Genomic DNA, 22,034 nt, shown 5'->3' with positions numbered 1-22,034 from the left:
GGAGGTCCCTGCCCCGCTATTACTGGAACAGGTGGCAAATCCAATATAGTAGCATCTGGTTTTCATTGTGCGCTTCTTTATTGTTATTGTAGCTGCTTGAGACTTATGTAAACATCTCTGGATATGTATGTTTAAACTTTCAAACAATACCAAAGTGGACAAAGTGACCTTATGTGATTTAAACACTATGCTGAGGAAAGTCTTTAACTGTAAAATAATGCAGATGATCAAACTCGTTTAACAAAAGGACAAGATAAAGGTGTGTTCTTGTCTATGTTGGCACACAATTCAAAAAATAAGTTCATAAGTTTCTCCTTGAAAGATACTTTGCCTTCCTTGAATTATAATCCTTTATTGAAGTATACACGTTCTAGGCCAGGGCAGCTGGCTCGGATCTTGGCTTGCAACTCTGGCTCCAAGCGCGACACCGACATGGAACTGAGCAAAAGAAACAGTGAAGGGGTTACACCAAGCAAGCACCAGAAGGGAAAATGAGATGGACAATGCATCTGCTAAAATTCCTACATTGTCAAAAGAGTTTTCAGATATTTTTAAATATCTTATCCAGGAAGCAGGCTCACAGACCAGGGCACATGAATCCCTGCTCCAAGGGCACTGGGATAGTGCATGGAGTCAGGAAATGGCTGTTGCTATTACCATGAGGGTAAGGATCCACTTCATTGCTCAGGTTGTTGCTGGCAATTGAAACTTACCTTCCTAAAATGATTTTTATTAAATAGAATCTATTTTCCTATTTAACTTACTATGTGATTTTATTCAGTTGAATAAAAGGTTTGTTTTTATGAGAGCTGGTTCACAGTAAAGTGAAATAAGCTGCCAGGTCATTTGAACAGCTGCAATTTCCTGAACACAGTTCAAGGTCTAATCTCCCTTTGAACTGGAGAGCCCTGGCTGAAATCAAGACCTGTAGCATGTGTGCTGGGTTGGTTTGTCAAGTCATCTCCAGGTAGCCTAGTGACACTTGTTTACCACAGTTCTCTGTCCTAGGCCAAGCAGGGAGACAGATGGTGTCAGCCCTGTTGTACTCAAACAACACTGAGAATTGGCTATTGTTTTCTGGAAGTCAAAAGCTGCCTTAGTTGTTCAGCATTTTAATGGACTCAGCTCCAGCTTGGGTTGTTTAAGGTACAGCTGGCAGCTTGTTGAGTTTAGACAACCACTATTAAAATGAGAAGGACAGCTGAATTTAAGGCCCTGTCCATAATGTGTACCAAACTAAGCTAAGGTTTTTGTTAAGTAATTCATTCAGATTTCATAAGGATTTCAGCTATAAGAATTATTGTTTCTAAGACTGCTTCCAGTACTGAGCTACTTCTGTATTGATGAAAAAGTCTGGAAAAATATTACTCAAATAACAAATGAGCACAGATATTCCAGTGCTGTTCTGTATAAATAGAAGAGTTTCCAGCTGAAAATAAAATGGGCTCTGACTGTATTTAGTGCATCCATAACCTTACTGGACATGAATATATTGTATAGAACTCATCTTGAGCTGCTGGGGTTTGTAAACAACTATTATATATTACTGATGAATAACATAGTTATTACTTTTCTGTATATTCTCTTGTTTATCACCTTTGTTATATGGGATTAAAACTGTGCTTGAGCAGGCAATGACTCTGTGTTTGTGTCTGTGTGCAGCACAATGACTGGATCTGGAATAACACTGAAGTGAGAAGAATTCACAGCAGTACCCACCTTTTCTGAGGAAACAGTGCACAACACAGGGGAGTTGCAAACACGAGACTAGAGGAGACAAAACCAGGTTTACAATATTTAGGGTGCTAAGAGAATTCAAAATTCTTATGCATGACTTAAGTAAAAAGCTTTCTTGTTTTCTGTACACAGTGAGGTAAAGTTCCACAAAGTGCTTTTTAACTTTTATTTCTCATTGCATTGTACCTTATGAAATCATTACCTACAAATAGCACTAAATGTTTCAATTCAGTGTTCCCAAATTTGTCTAAATTTACCATTTGATATCCTTACAGTGCTTTACCTTTGTGTGCATGACAACAGAAAATGCCAGAACACAGCAAATTAAACCCTATTAACCAAATGTTTCCAGAATTATCAACCTCCAGGATGAGATTCCACTGACTGTTCAGAGGTAGCAGCCAAAGCATCTTTTCTAATCAAGCTGCCACATTCCTTTTTTTGCCACTCCCTTTCTCCCCTCCCTCTGCTTTTCTTGGCAGCCTCTTCCCTGCTAACGGCTTTTTAGTTTTTAACATGATATTTTATCAGTTACAGAGATGGAAACAACTGCTGTGCCCTCAGTAACTCTCAACCTTGTTTTTTTCCTTAAAAAAAAGCAAATATTGCTGCACTCCCAAAACCCCTACAAGTATCTCTTAGGATAGCAGACCCAACCCAAAGAAACCACTTACCAGAATCCAACTAATCCAACCTGAATGGGAGCGCTCATCCAAGGAAATTTCTGTTGAAATAAAACCACACACAGTGAGTATGGACTCTTTTCTTCCTGCTTCCCACCTTCCTGGAATTCATTTAAGAGACAGATTGCACCTAAAAGACTCTGAGATGTGAAGGCAAAGCCCTGACCAGCATGGTTTCATGCTGAGCTCCACTTTGAGAGCCACATTCCTTTGGAGAGCAGCAAGGAAATTCCCAGGGGAATCAATGTGCACAGTGATCCTGAGGAAGTGTCAGAATCTCCCCTGAGTCAGTGCCTGTTTGGCTCAGGACCTGCTCCTGGGCCTTTGCTTTGAGTCTCACAAGCCCACAGTAGCAACAGAGCTGAAATTTGGAAGTTTCCAAGTGGTGCTGCCCCAGCTCTGCAGGGCACAGGGAATTCTGCCCAGGCATTCCAAGGAAGAGCTCAGGCTGGTTACAGCTCCTTCCCTGTGGTGGCATCAAATGCTTTTAACCTGCAACTCGAGCCACCAGCCATAAATAAAGGAGATGTAAATCTGCCTCTCTTAGCCCTTTCTGCTGGCATATGATTTCCCCTGATGTGCAGGAACTTGTCCCTGTAGCAACACTCCAGTTCTGCAAGAGTTCACCTTTTATTGAAGAAAAGAAGGGTTTGAGGACTGGGAAAACCAAGCTGAAAAAGCAACACATAACCCACATGCCTCATTAATTCTGTAACTTTTGCAGAACTTGAATATATGCCAAGATTTCTTTTTGCAGGCTTTTAAAATTATTTAGGAATTCACTCTCATTGGTAGAATTTTAGTTGAAATTAATGACTAATGAAGTAAACCCAGAGCTGTTCAGTGGCCACTGCTGCCTCTTGCTCCATTAAGAGCAGAGCAGACACAGCTGCCATGAGGACACAAAGGGAATTTTAAAATAAAATTAGGGCTGAGGGAGGTCACAGCAGTGTCTGAGGCAGGGAAAATGAGCCTGTGTGGAGCAAAACTTCTCCAGAGCCTGAGGGAGAAGAAACAATGTAGAAGACTGCTTCTCTTTTCTTTATTTTTTTTCCTGGAGTCAATCTGTAATGCAGAAATGAGTGCAGGAAGAACTGGGCAATTCAGCAATAACCTGCAATAAGAGATAACAAATGGGAACACACAACAATAGCAAGAAGAGTGAAGGCAGCAGAGCTTTGCTGTTCTGGCATTCCCTAAACACCTCCATCTGACCCTCAGCTGAGATAAACTCACCCCAAATTTTCATTTTATGCCCTGGGAGAATCCATGCCAAGAGGTGATGAACACAAGCCAAACCCTGCAGTGTCTCTGAGAAGGGAGGGAGGGGAATGCTGTGCATTCCAGGGGGAGTGTGGGACCCAAGGGATTTAACAGAAAAGCCCAAAATACAATTTTATAACTGAAAAGGCTGTTGGAAGGTGCCCTAAGAGGAATGAATGGTTTTATGCCTTTGTCAGAGTCAGTCACTGAGCTGAGAGAGAGAGAGAGGTGTCTAATACAGACTCCATAAAGAACATGGAGTTCATGTGCTGGAACATTTTGCCAACTTGATCTGAATTCCAGCCTTTATTTTTCAAGAATGTTACCAGGCTGCACTAATACAGAAAGATGGTGAGGAAAAAGTAACACTGGGAGGTCAGAATTAAGAACTGGAGTTGCCCAGGGAACAACGTAAAACAATAAAATTCAAATGCAGGCTGCACACCCCCACAAAGAGAGAAAATGGAGAAACTACAAGAGAAAGAGCAGAAGAATTCAGTGTGTTAGAGAACTATCATTTAACTCAGGAAGAAGGCAGTTCCCAATGAATTAGGATTTAATTTCCAGATGTCTTTATGACATTTTAGTGGTTAGTGCAAACAGAGAAAATGGAGAAATGATAATTAAGCAAACAAAAGCCATAAGGAGAATCAGCTTTTCTCTAACTGCCTCTTTTCTTTGTTGGATATAAAAATCTGTCAGCTTTCCTATGTCTGTTTTCAAAAAAATACATAAATGAAATGACAGTGAAATTAGGAATGTGTGGAGGACTTCAGGGCATAAGACATTCAAGAACAATGCTTGAAGGAAAAGGCTCTCTGTTCTGGTTTTGTAACCATTTTGAATACAGATTTTAGCTGCAGATTAAAAGATCCCAAGGAGCTTGTTTCAAGGATGTACGAGGAACTTCTAGAATCAACTTGGATGTTAATACAATTTGCAGAACAGAAGAGAAACTGTAGCTAAAGCTGTGTAAGAGTAGTAATAGAAACTAAAACTTTAGCGTTGATTGGAATTTTCATAAGTTTATATGGAAAAAACCAATCTATTTCTTTAGGAGAAAAGTTCCCTGTAAATAAAATCTATAAACCCTGTGCCTCAGGGCAAGGGTCTTTATGGATCCTCCTGTGCAGCAGGTAAAATAACCTGGTTCTGCACAGAGCTGGTCAGGAGTATGGCCACAGGGATAATGAAAATAGACATTCTGCAGCCTAATCAATTACTGCTATGCTGCATAATTACATAAACAGGCCCCAAAGCTGCTGCTGAAACCAATGGCAAAAAAAACTTCTACAGATAAAAATACTTCTTCAAGGCAACTTCTTTTTGAAGCAGTAAATACATGCTTGTGTTCCAAGAACATTCTTGAGGCATCTTCTAGCAGTAACTTCTGGGAATGTTGTTAATTCACACCAATGCCTTGGTGCAAAACCCAGTGGGAACGTGGGGGATGAGCTGGGCTCCATGACCTACATCTTATCCCAAATATCAGAGCATGACAGGCTGCTCTGAGACCAACATCCCAGGAGCATTTCCTTCTCTCTGCCTTACTGCAGACCAGCTTTCTAATTTCTTTTATCATTCCACAACCATTTGCCTATTTTTTGGCCTTGTGTGTTGCTTAAGAGGCTTTGGCAAGCAGTCAGGAATTATTTCCAAGAGTGGCGGCGAAGGAGAGGCCAAGGGTGATGAGTTAATAAAGCAGTGTGGGGATGGTGGTGGAGTGCTGGCATGGGATGGTGCTTCTCAGACTCCATGAGGACATGCAGAAGCTGCTTGTTAAAAATGCAGCTCATTCCTTAATGGGTTTAATACTAATCTCTACCAGGTGTTACCACTGGCTACCTGCAGAGCAGTGTTTCACCTGCATTCAGTCTCTGAGGGACAGGACAGGATGGTACCAGAGACCACTGAGTAGTCACTGCAGAAATCGCTCATTTTGGCTGATCTGAAAAATTCACAACACCCTTATGTTGATTACACCACACAAAACCAACAGGTATTTGTCTGAGGATTGCTGCAATTTCTTCACAAATGTCATGTATTTGTCAGCTGAGGCAACGGCTTTGTGACATTTCTCACATGTCAACACATACAAAATAATTTTTTCCCTAAATTTTTTAAACAAGGGTTAAATTTCCAGGCAATACATTCTCAAGAACATCACAGTATCACAAGTTGTGGTGTGTTTGGATGCCCTGCAGGCTCACTTCTTCCAGGAGATAAAAGCAGCACACACTGATTTTTACCCTGAAACTCAAATGCCACATTTCCTGTTTTTACACTGTGAGCAAAAATGTTTTCTGTTAAAAAGTGGGAGGGAAGCAAAGCACTTTAGGGGAAAAAGAAGTTTTAAGATTGGAAGACAGTCCCAGAATGGTTTGGGTTGGAAGGAACTTTTAAGATCATCCAGTTCCACCCCCTTCACTATCCCAGGTTGTTCCAAACCCTTTCCAACCTGGCCTTGGACACTTCCAGGGATGGGGCAGCCCCAACTGCCCCAGGCAATCTGTTCCTGCCTTATAAATACAGAGACACTTTCAAATGGGGTGTGCAACTGGGTAATCTCACTCTGCACAAGAGACACAAAGGGCAGAAACAGAGACAAAATTTAAACACTTTAGAAAGCTTTATCTTAGACAAACAAAACCATTCCAAACAAAACATTCCCCTGCTTGTCCTCCTTGTCCCCACACAAACTTTTCCAAGGCAGGGTCTGTTTTTTTCCCCTAATTTTTCTAACAGGAAGGAGACAGATTTTCTTAAGATTCTTGTGTGGGTCTTACAAGCAGAGGCCTTGCCTGGAGCTACCAAATAATTAAATCAGTGATATCAGCAGTGAGGATGAAATTCCCTTTACTGGTAAAGAATTAAAGGGTTCCTCACCTGAATATTATTTCCCTTGTGTTAGCCAACCCTGTAACTAATTCCATTATTGTTCTTTTCCCTCTCATGCTCACACAGTGCAGAATGTTGATGTAGGTAATGGATTTGCCAACACCTGGGGTTTGACTTCACACTACATTAGCATAAAAAGAATATAGGAAATAAATAATCTTTGATAAAGAATGCCCATTCTATGCCTACCCTAGACTTTACATCCAGTAAATTTTAAAGGATCATTTTCATGAGAAATTTTTACCATCATTTTTCTTTGCAAACTCAGATTGCTGCTACAGCAGATAAGCAAAGCCTCCTTATTGCTATCTTGAGAAAACCAGCATTATTAATTTTTTTTTTCCCCCAATAAATTGTATTCCAAGACTCAGTACAAGGAAGGTTTGTTTCACAGGAGGAAATGTGCATTCAAAGAACAATTATGAAAGTAACGAGGATGTTCCTATTTTCTCACTGTTACCTTGCACTGTGACAAAAGGAACCAAGTTATTTCTCTCTAAGAAAGGCAGAAGGAAAGAGACAGCTGTAAAGCAAGTTCTACAGGGATGTCCTCCCACAGTGTTTGGGAGGCAAATATGAAGATTCAGCAAGTATTTAAAGTTCATTAAAATATTAACTTAGGGTATGAAATACATAGAGATAGACTATCTAAGACTAACCTTTAAAAAGGCTTTCTTTTCCAGGGCATTCATTATGAATGGAGGAATTGCTGCAAATAAGATAAAAAAAAGGCATTAACCTTGGAGAGAATGGCACTTTGTTTTCATCTTCTGTTTAGCTGAACTAATACCATAATACAATTTTCACAGCTTTTTGTCATTCACTGTATTTTCATTTCACATTGCCAGCTAGATTGGTATTTACAAAGGTGAATAATAAAATATTAACAGGCAAAACCTGCAATTTCACCAGTAACTAAACCTGAGCTCAGTCATTTGGCACTGGCAGAGCACCTAAACCAACTCCAAGCAAGTGGAATTTGCTCCCATTCCTTTGCTCTCTGGATCTTTTCTGCAGAAGCATCCCAGGAGCTTCCCTGCTGCAGCTCATGGAACACACTGAGGATGCTCCCACATTTCCCTGGGGAAGTTCTAAACAGAAAGGCCAACACTGCCTGGGGAGCTGTAAGGTAATTTGAACCCTGAGGAAAATCACTTGGATGGAACAGAATCTCCTCACTGCAGGGACTGATTATCAGGACTGCACAGGATTTATCCTTACCCATGCCAGGAGCAGCCATCAGAATCCTGGATATCACCACCTGGGCAATTGCCTGCTGAGCTGCTTTGGATGAATCACCCAGTCTTTTTCCATCCTCATCCGTGACAGGAATTCCAAACTGGATTTCCCTGTTGAATAAGGGGTAAAAGATAAAGCAGTGATGGATGTGAACTTATTTTTTCACCACTTTTTGTCACCTTATCTTTGTTCCTTAAAATTGTCAATTGTAAGAATTATGTGGTTTATTTTATTTTCTAAGTGAGTCTCTTTATAACATTCCTTGGCACAAAAAAAAAATAAATTCAAAAGGCAGAGAAAGATCAAGGAAAAATATGTTGAGAAGTTATCAACTGAATATTTGTAACAGCAATCTGCTGCTTGAGTCTGGTCACAGCATTCCAAAGGGGAAAAAAAGAGATGATTTTTCTGGGTTCCACAGAAGGGAGAGGTCCCTTTTCACATTAATTCAGAAAAGTGGAATTTTCTGGACTGCTCTGGAAGTGGAGCCTGTCCTATCTGACAGCTCATAGAACACAGGAAGATTATTTTCACTGAGTTGAAACAGAAGGCTCTGTGAAAATTCCCCCCTGGCATTCTAGTCTGAGCTGTCATTTCAACCATGAAGAAATATACTTGAAAGTATAAAAGGAGGCACAAACCAAACTATGTTTCTGTAACTGCACTATTTTCTATTAGATCTTTTGCTCAAGTGCAGGGTTAGGTGTTAAACTCATACTGGGAGAAGTGCAGAGAACAGCAAATATCCTCAGGACTGCCTTTATTCTTCTCTTCAGATTTTTCAAAAGATAAAATGCTACCACAGATCAACTTCCATTATAAAGTCTAAATATTGTCTTTTCTGTCCATAACCTTGTGTCTATAATGGGATGCTTTAAATTTGCTTTTCCCTACTACTATTCTTATTCCTAGTCAAATCACAACACAGAAAAAAAAGTTTGTTTCTGACAAACTGCACATTTTTGTCACCTCAATGATTAAACAGAACTGCAGAGCCTGACTTCTATGACTAAGCTCTGCAGGTGGGATTTCAAGCACCATTTTTGAAATGACTGTTTTTCCCAAGTGTAGCTGCTATTCAAAGGTCCATGTGATCAAAGTTTTGAAGGAACCAGTAAGTGGTTTCTGAGATCCAAGACTGAAGAACTCTTTGGTATTTATCTGAAGAGAATTATTATGTTCTATTTTATAGTTGTTACAAACACCCAGTCGAAACATCATGCATGAGGTTTCTGCAAGGTTCTGAAACAAGCTAAAGATACAAAATGTGCTTTATTTAGTAACTTGCTGATCTACCAACTGAACAACATCTTTTCTTCCAGCATGAGTGATCTTTGTTCTTTTTCCTACCTTTGTCTCATTAGTGGAATATTGATGCAGTTGGCAGAAGCAACAGCAGCAAAAGGAACAAACCTTCCTATAAGAGGCGAGACGCGCTGGAAAACACAGAGAGAGGGGAGAAAAAAGGAAAATAAAAATATACATAATTATTGAAATGCTTCAGCTGCTAGTGACAGACCGGATTTATTTCCTTTACATCAAAATTCAGTGAAAACTCACTGGTGGGGCAGAGATAGAACAAGCTTCAAACAAGAAATAAGTCATAAATGCTTCTCTCAGGAGTGAGCAGTGGCAGGAGAGTGGCCATTCTGAATTTCTTTGCATCACAGGGAAGTGTAATTAAAACTCCAATTAATTTCCCAAGTGCTATTAGATGCCTTGAAAGGTGAAAAAGAAACTGGAAAAAAGGCACCTTATTAGATAGAGTCTGCATGAACCAAACATGGGCTGTTTGACAGATATGCATAAACCCATCCCCACAGGGAAAAAAAGTTGGGATCTAAAGAAATGAGCAGTCATAACAATTCCACAGTGGGAACTGTGCATGACACAGATGAGCAGAGGAGAAATGAGCTGTGAGCTTCTCACAGGACATCACAATTTGGGAAGAATAGAAAAAAATACCAGCAATACCTTTGCTAGTGAATTAAGTCCTAAGGCTGTAGCGACAGCACCTGTGGTGGCAGAAACATAGGCTGTTCCCAGCTGGCTAAAACAGAAATGAAAATGTTTGTACATGCACAGCTACACTGAAAAACAATTACATTTTACACACACAGTTATGTCCCCCCAGAAATTAAATAGGCTTTCTTGTGCTACTGCAATAAGGTGGGGATGGAAGATCTAAATGGGACACTGAATTAAACACTTTGATTTCACTAGCAGTAAAATCTTATTCAAGCCACATTATAATACTGAATCAGGTTCTGCTGGTTGTGTGTTGCTGCCTGTTCAGCATTTTCTCATGTACCTGAATAAACACCTTGAAGGGTTAGTTCTTTATTTAATTTCCTAATTGCTTAACCTAGTAAAATCAGTTTGGATTTCCAAGGCCATGTCTATAATAGTAATTAAAATCAACCATACCAAACCCCATACAGCCAGACCAGCTATGCTGCAAACACCCAAATCCAACCCAACCTGCCCCAAACCACACTTTACATACTTCCCAGCTAGGAGGTGTCTATATGCTGGAATCCACAGTTTGCTCCCAGACATCTTTAAGCAAGTCAGCCTCAAAACCAGAAAGTCAAGTACTGCAATTCCAGTTTTCTATTCATAGAATCATAGAATGGTTTGGGAGGAACCATGGAGTTCATTCCATTCCACCCCTGCCATGGGCAGGGACACCTTCCATTATCCCAGGTTGCTCCAAGCCCCATCCAGCCTGGCCTTGGACGCTTCCAGGGATGGGGCAGCCACAGCTTCCCTGGGTAACTGTGCCAGGGCCTCACCACCCTCACAAGGAAGATTTTTTCTGTTTATCCAACCTAAATTTCCCCTCTTTTAGTTTGAGATGTCTTGCTTTCCTCATCTATTTAATCTCTTTCCCAGACATCAAGTAGAAACAAGCACAGACCAGCTGAAGGAATCTCATTTTGTAAATGAACCCTCAGCGTGGTGTGTGCTGGCACTGAGAAGGTGGCACAGTGACACAGCTAAAGGCCCCCACAAAATATCAGCTTAGAAATATTCTGGTAGGACACCAAACTGATGAGGAAAACTTGCAAATGGTTGATTGAGCCCTGAAACACTGACTCCTGTTAAATCCTGCTAAGTGCTCTTGATCAAGGTGCTCAGGCTTGTCTTTAATGGCAGAAATGGAGTTCTCAGCTCTGCCCTTCTCATCTGTGCATATCAAATTAATAATTAGTACTGATGGAAAAATTTATCCCTGTCTCACCTCAAACTTTAATGCCCAGCCATGTTCAAGTACACCAGAGAGCCATTTCTATTCATCAGAATGATGAGGTTTAGTGCCTGACCTGACAGTGATGGGGGCATCCCCGCTCCTGTTGGTGTAGTTCACTATAGCATTGAAGGACTGGTTGACCCACTGCCAGAAAAGCACTGCTGGTGTCGTTCTTGAAAAGAAAAACAATTGTAATTATTGTTATTAAACTCACAGTTGAATTAACAGCACAAGAAAATGATGACAAATCAAGAAAAGCCACTGCAAGCAGTAACCATGCAAAAGTTCTTGCTTATTTGAATGAAACAATACAGTCAGTGAGATACTGATACTTGATAGTCATTTTAGAAGAAGAATTTAAAAATCACCTAGTTTTGAACCTGAATAATAATGTAAAGAAAAGGGAGAGAGCTTCTCTAAGTGTTATAGACAATAACAGAACAAGCAGTTTGCAGGAGGCAGTGCTTGGGAATGGGCACCTGTCCTGTGGGTTTGATTCATACTCTCGACAGCAATTTAAAGCACACACATGTTTTATAAACACCATCCAAAACTGGGGTGTGTGTCAGGAGTTTGTATAATCTCAGCACCCAAGAGGCTGCTGCTGTTTCCTCTGAGCTCCCACCAGTTCCTGCATCCTGTGTCAAAAAGTGTCTCTAACACTGAGGCTGCTAAGAGAGCACTGGCTCTGCTTCAGTGGGTTTCACTGTCCTGGAGATTCCAGAACCACTGAGGAAATGCAGGGGAGCTGCAGAAACTCCAGAACCAATGGTCATGTCTATAACAGTAATTAAAACCAACATTCCGAGTACTCACGGGGCAGAGAGAACATCCTGCATGCCAGTAAGGCTGGAAATTCCCAGGGATCTCCTTCTCTTTGTCCTCCACACAGATGGAATTTTGGAACATTTCCCAGTTTGAGGGAAAGTGGGATGGTGAAGGAGAAGGGCTAAGGGCTTATCTCAAAACTACTTCTAGAAAGAACCGTTAATCAACGGGAGGGAATGAGGAGAGAGAAGAGGAAAAGGAAGGAAAATTTCACATTTAAAAATATTTACAATAAATCTTTTGACAATAACATTGATTTTCACTTCTCTAATTCACAGGCAAATGTTTTCTGTGTTTTACTGCCGTCTCTCACCTGTAGAAGGTCATCATGCAGCCTGTGATAGTCATGTTCATGGGCACCTGGGCAGACATTCTGCCGATCACAAACATCTTCTCCCCAGTGTCGGGGTGAAAGGCTGAATCATAAATGTATTTTGCTCTCCACAGCTCATCTTCTGTCAAGCCAGGTGCCACAATACCTTGTCTTGGGATGGGTTAAGAGACAAGACAACAGCAAAAAGCACAAGTGTTATAAAATGTTGCAAATGCCCGTGAGAAATGTGGCATCAGAGAATTTGGGGATGTTCGCCCTAAGTGAATGGAGATTCTCAGATAGGTTGTAGAGATTCTTCAGCTTTTAAATGGATTGGTGAAATAAAAAGAATTAAAACAACCAGCAGTGGTTATGCTGGCTGAGTCTATTTACTCAAAGCTGCATTAGGTTTTAGAGCTAAAATGTGGAGCCAAAATCTCTGAGGTCATTAGTGTGAAACGATGAAAATTCACTTTGAGAGTATTTAAGACACCAACTGCTCCAAATGCTATACGTAAGTTTTAAGCTTTGTTTTCATATTAACTCCCTTCAGAATTCGACTCTTCTGTATTTCAGAACCCTTAAGAGGGGCATAACTTCCCCATCCATTAGCAAATTTGATTAAAAATAAAATGGTTTCAAGCTCTGAAGTGGGAATAAGCAGTTACAATGAATACAGTGTTTTAAGTATTTCCTTTTAAATATATCACCATGTACTTAGCATTGACTTGGACTTTTTGGGGCCAGTAGTAGAAGTAGTCAATGTCATACCTGTAATCATGCACAATTTTTCTTGCATTTTCCAGTGTGGCATTAGATAACAAAATATTCCTGGGGTCTGTGACAGTGAAGAAGTGATTGGCTCGTCCAACAAAAGTGCTTTGATCCCATCGGGGCTCCTTGATGTTAATATTTAATGGAATATCTGGAGCCATCTTCAAAAGCTCTGCCAAGAAAACATCAACATTTGCAATTCAAAATACCACTCATTTCCTAATGTATCTAGAACCTGCAAGATGAAAAGTGGCCACGTTTAGAGTAAAAAACCCAGAGAACAAACACCAAGGAATTTGCAGAACAGGGGTTTAAAGAGGTAAGTCTGCAGAAATGCTTCTATGTCCAGTGCCCCAAAATGTTTATACATTATTTATTACATTTGTACAAATACCTGAGCATGAGGCAGATGCAAAGGAAGCACAGAAATTTATTAATAAACAGACATACCAAACAATAATATATTAATCAGAAAGTGCTTTACTTCAGTGATGAATTATTGTTTGTTGAAAATAATGTATTGAAGGGAATGAGAAATCAACTATTTCAAGAGATGCCTTAAGTCCTATAAAGTGCAGTGACAGATGAAATATTTAATAAAATCCAGTTAACTTCTCAGACATAGCAAAACAAACCAAAAATTAGGAAACCAATTTATTTTAATAAATGTTGTTTCTCTAAATCCATGCTTTAACAAAACAGAGATTATATAATGCAACAATTGCTACATTATGAACACATGACCAGATCTCCTAATGATACTTCAAAGATGGTTAAAGAACTACAGTGAGGGACACTGAAGAGTTGTGCATTTATGGGGCATAAAGCTCAGAAAAGCAAAAATTACTTCAGGATGACTAAGTTTACTTCAACATCTAATGAAAAAAGGACAGTCCCTCCACAGCACAAGTATATGGATTTTAACTTTCTTAAAAGAAATTTCTGCAACATATTCAACAACCAGGGGGGAAAAAAGTCCTCCTCCAAATAATGCTTGTTATCAAATGGCAGAAAGAAATTGGATCTATATAAACCAATTGCCTATATTTATAAATAAAGATACAATTTTAGATGATCTTTAAGGTCCCTCCCAACCCAAATCATTCTGTTATTCTATGATATCAGAACACTAATAGATTTGGCAGGGGAAACTGATCTTTTCCCCTTTTCCCAGTGACATTTCCCTCACTGTTAAGTTCATTATTGTAAGCACTGTTTATTAGCAGGATTATTTTCATCTGTACCTCTCTCAACCAGGCACGCTGCAGGATGAACACAGATCATGGAAATGAAAAAAGACCCAGGACAGATTTGGAGAACAGATTTTTCATGCACAGCATCTCAACAGGAGATGCTCCTTAGTTTCTTTTCCTTTTCTTAGTACTTTGCTGTTAAAAAACACCCTCCTGCGAGCAGTGCTGTGTTGTGAATTAATGGTCCATCTTCTGGTCTAAAATGGGAACTGCTGGTTTTGCAAAGCCCTCTGAAGGCAAGTGCACTCATTTATTCAAACCCTCTTTTCCACCAAAATAAAGATAAAAATCAGGACATTAGGGCTGGTAACTTGTTCTGTGGCTGCTTCCCTTATTTGCAGGAAAATTCAAGTGTAAATGTTTTCTAATTAAATTATCCATTTCATTAAGAAAGATTAAAGCTGCTTTAGGATAGCTTATGATAATCTGGTTAAAGCTGTCTAATGAATGCTGAATAAAGCAGTGCATCCATAGAAGCTTTTTTCTTTCTTTTCATTCTGGATAATTCTTTTCATTCTGATTAGAATATACACTACTGGGTTCTCTGGGAATTCCCTTTATTTACTTCTGATACCTCTGTTCACAAAGCCAAGTCCCTCAGTAATAACAAATCTAAACATTAAGGATCTGCCTTCACTGCAGATGGTTCCATTCAGGATTGTTGCAGTCTGAAACAATCAGAAAAGGTGAATGCACAGAACACAGGAGATTAAACACCTTCACATCCTTTATCCCCTCCCCACTTTATCTACTCTATGTCTGCTCTGATGATCCTTGACCCAGGTGAGCTGATGGAATTCACTATCTTGGCAGGAAACTAATGCAGCAGAGAGATTGTACTGGAGGGAAATAAAGCCCTGCAGCTGCCCAGCTGGGGTGACCTGCTGGGGGCAGCTCTGGAGTCCTGCTGGACAGTGAGCTCTGCATGACCAGCCAAGTGTCCTGGTGACCCAGAGTGCCAGCAGGACCCTGGGGTGCATTGGGAAGGGCATTTGCAGCAGGTCAGGGGTGATGCTGCCTCTCTGCTCAACCCTTGGAGGCACCTCTGGGTGTCCAGCTCTGGATCCTCAGGACAGGGAGCTCCTGGAGCACATCCAGCAGAGGCTGCAGAGCTGAGAAAGGGCCTGGAGCATTTCTGTGTCCAGGAAAGGCTGAGGGAGCTGGGGCTGCTCAGCCTGGAGAGTCCCTGGGTGTCCCTGTGTGCAGGGAGGTCAGAGCAGGGCCAGGCTCTGCCCTGGGGCCCAGCAGTGGCACCACAGGAACGGGCAGGGACTGAGCCAGGAGCTGCCCCTGCACAGGGGGCACAGCTCTGCCCTGGGCAGTGCCTGAGCCCTGGAACAGATTTCCCAGATGTTTCCATGCCTCTCCTCCTGCTGTTACCCATCCTAGCCAGACTCAGCTACCAGAGACAGGTCAGCACAGGTTTGGTCTCTCTTTCTCCTTGTAAATCTACAAAGCAGGCTTAGTGCTGCTGCAGCAGCAAAAAGCAACATAGCAGGAAAATGGAAAACATCCATTAATTCATGTGCTACAACAAAAAATCATGCTTGACATGTCTGTGACTGTTTAGAAAGATGGGAACAGAGAACATGGAGCTCACTATTACTAATCTTAATAAAGGACATTCAGTCCTGCATAGATGGGGGGTGGAACAGCTGCCCACCCTGCAAAGGGTTGAATCTCCTGTAAAAAGGGGTTTAAATTTTAGGTGACAGCTATTTAGGTACACAAACCCATTTTCTTCTCTCAGTGATGTGGCTGACTTGCCCTTTTAGCAGATAAGTAGGAACAATGCTGGTCTAAAGAACTTAAACCAGAGAGACCCCCAGTGCCCACAGAGAAAGAGCAGATGTAACACACACAAGGGAGTGTAAAAAAGTTGAGAACAACATGATTTGGAGACAGGTAACATTTGCAGTGAAGTAAAAAAGGTGGCTGAGTTTGCCAGTCACGGGACTCTGAATCACAGACCTGTTACAACAGTGCCTAAGAGAACCAGGGAATTTCTGTCTTGAAAACTTAGAGGTTTTCCAGCAAAATATTTTTACAACAAAAGCCCCATTTCTTATTTTAAAGAGATTGCATAATGTTACTCATGACTCATCAGACCCCATTAGTAAATGCTGAAAAGGGAAATAAATCCCATAAAGCAAAACCATAAGCTAATAAAGTGCTGTTAGACTTCAAAGGGATCCCTTATAAAACAAAATGTCCAACTATAAAGTAGTAGTGGTGACTGCACAAAAAAGGTTTCATCAATATATTGTCTAACAGCCATAGTCATCATCATAAATTAGATGGCTTTTTTTAAAGTTTCATTTTTCATTAAAACTGTAAAACTGTAAGAAAGAGGTGCAACACCCTCAATTTAAGTTGCTGCAACACTATTTTTACCTACCTGTCACCTTAATTTTCAGATACAATTTCAGAGGGGAGCTGCTGTTTGCATAATCCATTCAAATACTTAATAATAAAAGCACTGGAATAAAACTACTTAAGATTTAATTATTATTTTAACTACAATGCTTTGTCAAGGGTGGAACTCCACTACTTTCAGTGATCTAATTTTCCCTCTGTACTAAGTGTGCCCAAGATTTAAGTTCTCATTATCTGTAATCAAATTGGGAACAGAAAAAATAAAGGACATTAGGATTAAATAAAATTTAAATAAATCCATATGAATCTTGAGATAAGTTGAAAGTTTGCAAGGGAACTGGAAAGCAAAAGCACAATAAACACAAAGATAAAACTGTTTGCTTTGTTACAATCAACCTATGAAGGCAAACTACCCAACCATTAATTAATTAATTAAGGTGCCCGTATATGTAAATACCTGAATTTATTGTTCCCACCTGCTGCTACCTAGAAAACACCTGAACTAATCCTGAAATAGGATAAAATTTCAATCAACAGCAACTTTACTTTTAATGTGGAATCAGCAAAATTGCCCAGGCAATGTGCTCTTCTCCACAAACAAAGCCATGGACAGAGGATTTGGGAAACAAATTGAATTTTACAAACACATTTACAAACACATTTACAAACACATTTACAAACACATTTACAAACACATTTACAAACACATTTACAAACACATTACATTGTTGTAATAATCCATACTGAAATGTCACTTTGAGGTTGTGTTCACATAGGAGGATCAGCAGTACTGGAAAGGATAAAGAATGACATTGTAACACAGTCAAACAATTAACAACTCTCATGGAAAACGTGCAGTAAGGAAGAAAATGATCCATATTTTCACTATTTCACATAACAGATCAATTAGCAAGGTATTTAACAGAACCATTTGTACCTGGAAACCCTGCAGCTGTTTTCCCCAGCAAATTAAATCAGCACTGAAGGCTGGACTATGCTCTCTGGCACATTCATATCTCGAAACCCTTTCAGTTCCCAAACCAGAGCAGCGAATCCAAAGTGCCTGTGGAGCAGAGCAGCTAAACCCTGCCTCGTGCTGTGGGATTGTCTGCTGAGCATCAGCTGGGCTGGGCAAACCCTGGCCCTGAACAATGCCAGGGGTGGCATTCTCGTGACCAGGGACATTTTTTGGCACTCTTTGTCTCCCCAGCACTCACACAGAGGTTTGATTATTCATGTGTAGCTCCTCCTATGTAACACATTTTTAGAGTCATAACTGATGGTGATACAGTTTTTCCTCAACACATGGCTGTGTTTTCCTCCAGCAAGGAAAAGTTGAGAGAATTGGGAATGCTCAGCCTCATTGAGGCCTTCCAGTGGCTGAGGGGAGCTCATGGGAAAGAAGAGGAGAGACTTTTCACAAGCGTCTGGGAAATGGCTTCAAACTGAAACAGAGCAGGGTTAGATTGGATATCAGGAGAAAATCCTTCCCTGTGAGGGTGGTGAGGCACCCAGGGTGCCCAGAGAAGCAGTGGCTGCCCCTGGATCCCTGGAGGTGACCAAGGCCAGGCTGGACAGGGCCTGGGGTACCCTGGTTTAGTGGAACGTGTCCCTCCCTGCCCATGGCAAATTTCTTGCCATCTCTGATCACATGGAACCATCTGCCAGGTCACACTCCAAAGTTTAATACTAATATTAACTGGGGGGAGTAAAGGGCTTCAGAATAAGTGAGAGGGCCTGCTTTAACAAAATAATTACAGTCAAAACCTGCACAAAGTCTGATCAACAATTTTGGTACAAAGGCTACATTTAGATTTTCCACAGAACCAGCAATAACAGAAGACTTTAAACCTTGTTTAAAGGTTAACAGCAGCAGTTGCAACAATTGTACAAAATGCAGATTCAGGAGTTGTCAGGAGTTCAACTCTCTGCTGGTCCTTTACAAAGTTCATCTTTTAACCATCTCATTTGAAGGTCATGCAACCACTTTTCAAACCAAAGCAACAGTGAGAAGAGTAGCAATGACTATTTAATTTATTTCACTCAATTTTGAACAACCCAGATATTTGATAACTTATTTTAAACTGTGTTGCACGACTGAATAATCCAGATGGGCAAATGATCTGGGAAATTCTGGGCAACTTAAACTCATGCAGCAGTGCACAAATGATGAAATGCAGCTTTGCCACCTTCCTTGGAACAATTTATATTTTCTTATGTTATTGACACCTTGTATTTTAACCTAAGCCTTGAAAAACTCCACTCCAAAATTAAGAATTTTCGTCAGTTTCTTTACAGTATCAGCTAGAACTGGGACTAGAGTGACAGGAAAGGAAATTTCATGATGATGTAAGTGTGAAGCCAGGGAGAAGTCTAAAGAGAATTTCGCATCCAAAAGCAGGGCAGATATAATTGTGACAATGCTCACTGTGACATTTGACTTCTTGGTGCCCAGCTCCTAAACTGCAACCTCCTGCTACAAAGCACGGGCTGAGCTGAGTAATCCAGCTTCAAACAGAACTCCAACCAGCCTGCACAAACGCTGAAAGAAAGGTGTCACTTTTGTGGTGTCCTTTACCAGGACTTAGACCCGTAAGTTCTGGTGAGGTAAAGGTGCTCAGATCAGATAATGATTCACAAAATCTTCTAGAGACAACTAGGAATTCTTTTTTTAAAGAACAAGAGTGAGGCTTTTCCCTGAAAATCCAGTAAGATTAGAAGATAACAGCAGAACCTCTGTCTTCACAGAACCCTTTAGAATAAGAATAGTTCAAAAGTTAGAGCCAGGTGCTGCTGATATTTCATGTGCACTGGGAGAGACAAAAATAAGATTTGAGACACTTAAGCCCCTACATCTCCATTCTTTAAAGCAGTCCCTTAACAACATGATGTCCAGCTGTCAGTGCCTTGTTCTGGGAAATGAGATGCAGCCTGGAAAATCCTGAGGTTGAGAAAAGTACCTGCTGCTAGAAAATGGGGTGAACAGCTTCTCTTCTTCCTTCTCTTTGTAAATCAAAGTGCCCACAGCTGGCTGTTTTTGCAGAGCTGAGTTCTTCTTAAACATTTCCCAGGCCACTTTGATAGAGAAATACTCCAGAGTCCTGCTAGGCCTCTTTATTCCTCAAGTAACACATTGTTCCTTTTTCGGGGCTCCTTTGTCTGAACAAACTCAAGATTTTTCTTTTCCAATGCTTAATTTTCCACAATGCCCACCCAAAGGGATGTTATGTTGGCTTAGGAGAAAAGACAGGAAATAAACCTCCCTCTGATTAGGAAAAAGTGACCTGTTCTACTTTAAAACTACAAAACATTGGCAAAGCAACAGCAGAAAGGCAAATCCATGTTTTAATTGCTCTGGCAAAGAAAGGAACACAAGGCCTTCTCCAGGGATGTCAGTCATGGCAGTTAATTAGTTCCAATGGGAAGAACTAATAGAGTTTCTGGGGAAAAAAGCACTTTTGTGTGGTGGCAAAAGAGCACATGTGAGACTTATCAGGGTCTGTAAGCAGTGGTATTCCTCTATTTGCAGTACATTTGCTGCCACAGTTTGAAACAAGCAGCACAGCTGATGACTGGGAGTCTGATGCAATGTACTTACACCAAATGTTAAAAACACTTGCCAAGTTTTTCTTACTCAAGGCACCTTCCACCAGTAAAATGCCTATTTAAATCACCAGGGGGAAAAAAAAATTTGTCTGCACTCTGATTTTTCCTGCTGCAATCCTAAATGGAATGCTGGAGAAGGCAAAGCATGGCAACACTACAAGATGCTTGGTTTTTCTTTTTTTTTTTTGCTTATAAATGTACATCCTACTTGTAGCCTAGCAACAAAAGCAGCAGCCAGGGTGAGACGAGCCTGCTGCTGGGGCTCTCTCCTCAAAACAGGAGCCATCTTTGGTGTGTAACTTGACCAGAAATTTCATCATTCTGCACTAAAGCCAGCTCTAGATGTTAGAGGTCCCTGCAGCCAGCTCAGCTCTGTCAGCTTTGCTTTGCCACCTCCTCTCCTCTGCACGAGGCACGTCCAGAGACACTGCCTGTGTTCAGCTCATCTCCACATTCAGGAGAATAAACCTCCTTTGCTAACCAAGGTTAGTGCAACCTCTCATTTCAGTGCTGACTGCTGCAAGCTTGTTTCTGCTCCTTGTGTTTTAACCCCCACCAATAAACTGCAGTAGCTCTAGCACTACCCCAGGGGTGTTCATGGATTCTGTACTTTTCCCTATTTCATTTATCTTTTTCTTTCCAGGTGATATTTTAATTGCACATTGGTACAAAGCCAATCTTCACCCTGCCCAGCAGTATAATAACAATAGATTATTTATAATTCAATAAATTAAAAAAATTATTAATACTTATATTTAAAATTCTGTCTCTGACTACCAGGTGTCTGACCTTGAAGTTATCTGGTGATTTCCTTCCCTGGAAATGATGATCCTGCAGCAGGGAGCCTTGTCTCTTGCAGGCCTGGAATCTGTGCCGCTGTCACACAATCCCTGTGACACAGACAGCGCTGCTCAGGGGACAGCGAGTGGTCAGGGACAGGTTTTGGGAGCTGTTATGTGTGCCGGGAGGAGGGGGGTGTGACAGCCCCACACTGCCAGCATCCAGCTCACACAGGGACAGGGTGGCACATGGGGCTGGGACCCTGGGGGGGTGACAGGGTGACACACAGAGATAGGCCCCGATGGATGGAGGGGATGACACATGGGGCTGGACCTCAGTGGAGGGGACAGGGCGACGAAACAGATCAGGGGCTCTGCAGGGTAACGGAGGTGGGGCTGCTTCCCTGTGGAGGGGCCTGGGGTGACAAATGGGTTTGTCCCTGTGGAGGGGCTGGAGGAGGCAGACAGGGCTGGACCCCTGAGGAGGGAGGAGAGCTCACAAACAGATCTGGGCCTCTGCAGGGGTAACAGAGGTGACAGATGGGGCTGGGCTGCTGCGGAGGGGCCGAGGCGCCACGGAGGGGCTGCTCCCCTGTGAAGGGGACAGAGCAACACGGGGCGCTGGGTCCCTGCGGAGGGGGCTGAGGTGGCGGATGGAGCTGGGTCCCTGCCTGTTCAGCACAGTACACAGCACTTGGGAGCGCCACCGGCTCCTCCGCCCGTTCCCGGCCGCAGCCCATCCCCGCGGGCGCTGCCCGGCCCCGGCCCCGCTACTCACCCGGCCCCGGCCCCGCGCCGCGCTGGCCCCGCTGCCCGGAAGAGCCTCGCTCGCTCGGCGCGGCGGGCGAGGGGCCGGGAGCCGCCGGGGCCGCCCCGCTCCGCCTCGCTCCGCCCCGCCGGGGCCGGGCCGGGCAGGGCCGGGCAGGGCCGTGCGGGCAGCGCCCGGGGCCGCCCGCGCCTCTCTCAGCCCGCTGCCCTGAAGGCCCGGCTCGGCTCGGGGTGGATCGCGTTTCTCGCGCAGTTACTGTTGTT

At 42.0% G+C, this 22,034-nt stretch overlaps 1 protein-coding gene across 3 annotated transcripts; it reads right to left on the bottom strand.

Moving 5' to 3' along the window:
* Nucleotides 1–56: 56 nt before the first annotated feature.
* Nucleotides 57–21,918, bottom strand: SFXN1 (sideroflexin 1). 3 transcript variants are annotated; one of them, XM_054643049.2, is made up of 12 exons: nucleotides 21,781–21,918; nucleotides 21,013–21,113; nucleotides 12,986–13,160; nucleotides 12,215–12,385; nucleotides 11,147–11,245; nucleotides 9,795–9,870; nucleotides 9,171–9,256; nucleotides 7,803–7,930; nucleotides 7,241–7,290; nucleotides 2,412–2,461; nucleotides 1,720–1,767; nucleotides 57–438 (listed from the first exon to the last, which is right to left on the bottom strand). In XM_054643049.2, exons 3-12 carry the CDS (start codon nucleotides 13,147–13,149, stop codon nucleotides 342–344), a joined length of 969 nt encoding a protein of 322 aa, XP_054499024.1. In that variant the 5' UTR covers nucleotides 13,150–13,160; nucleotides 21,013–21,113; nucleotides 21,781–21,918; the 3' UTR covers nucleotides 57–341. The 3 variants fall into 3 exon arrangements, with proteins under 3 accessions (XP_054499024.1, XP_077042514.1, XP_077042515.1); XM_077186399.1 differs by lacking the exon at nucleotides 21,781–21,918 and adding an exon at nucleotides 21,758–21,773; XM_077186400.1 differs by lacking the exon at nucleotides 21,013–21,113 and having other exon boundaries at nucleotides 21,781–21,916.
* Between the last annotated feature and the right edge of the window lie 116 nt (nucleotides 21,919–22,034).

The sequence above is a fragment of the Agelaius phoeniceus genome, chromosome 15 (genome assembly GCF_051311805.1).
Source record: "Agelaius phoeniceus isolate bAgePho1 chromosome 15, bAgePho1.hap1, whole genome shotgun sequence".
NCBI lineage: Eukaryota > Metazoa > Chordata > Aves > Passeriformes > Icteridae > Agelaius > Agelaius phoeniceus.
Note: the sequence above shows the minus strand (reverse complement) of the source record. Positions and strands in the feature narration are given on the sequence as shown.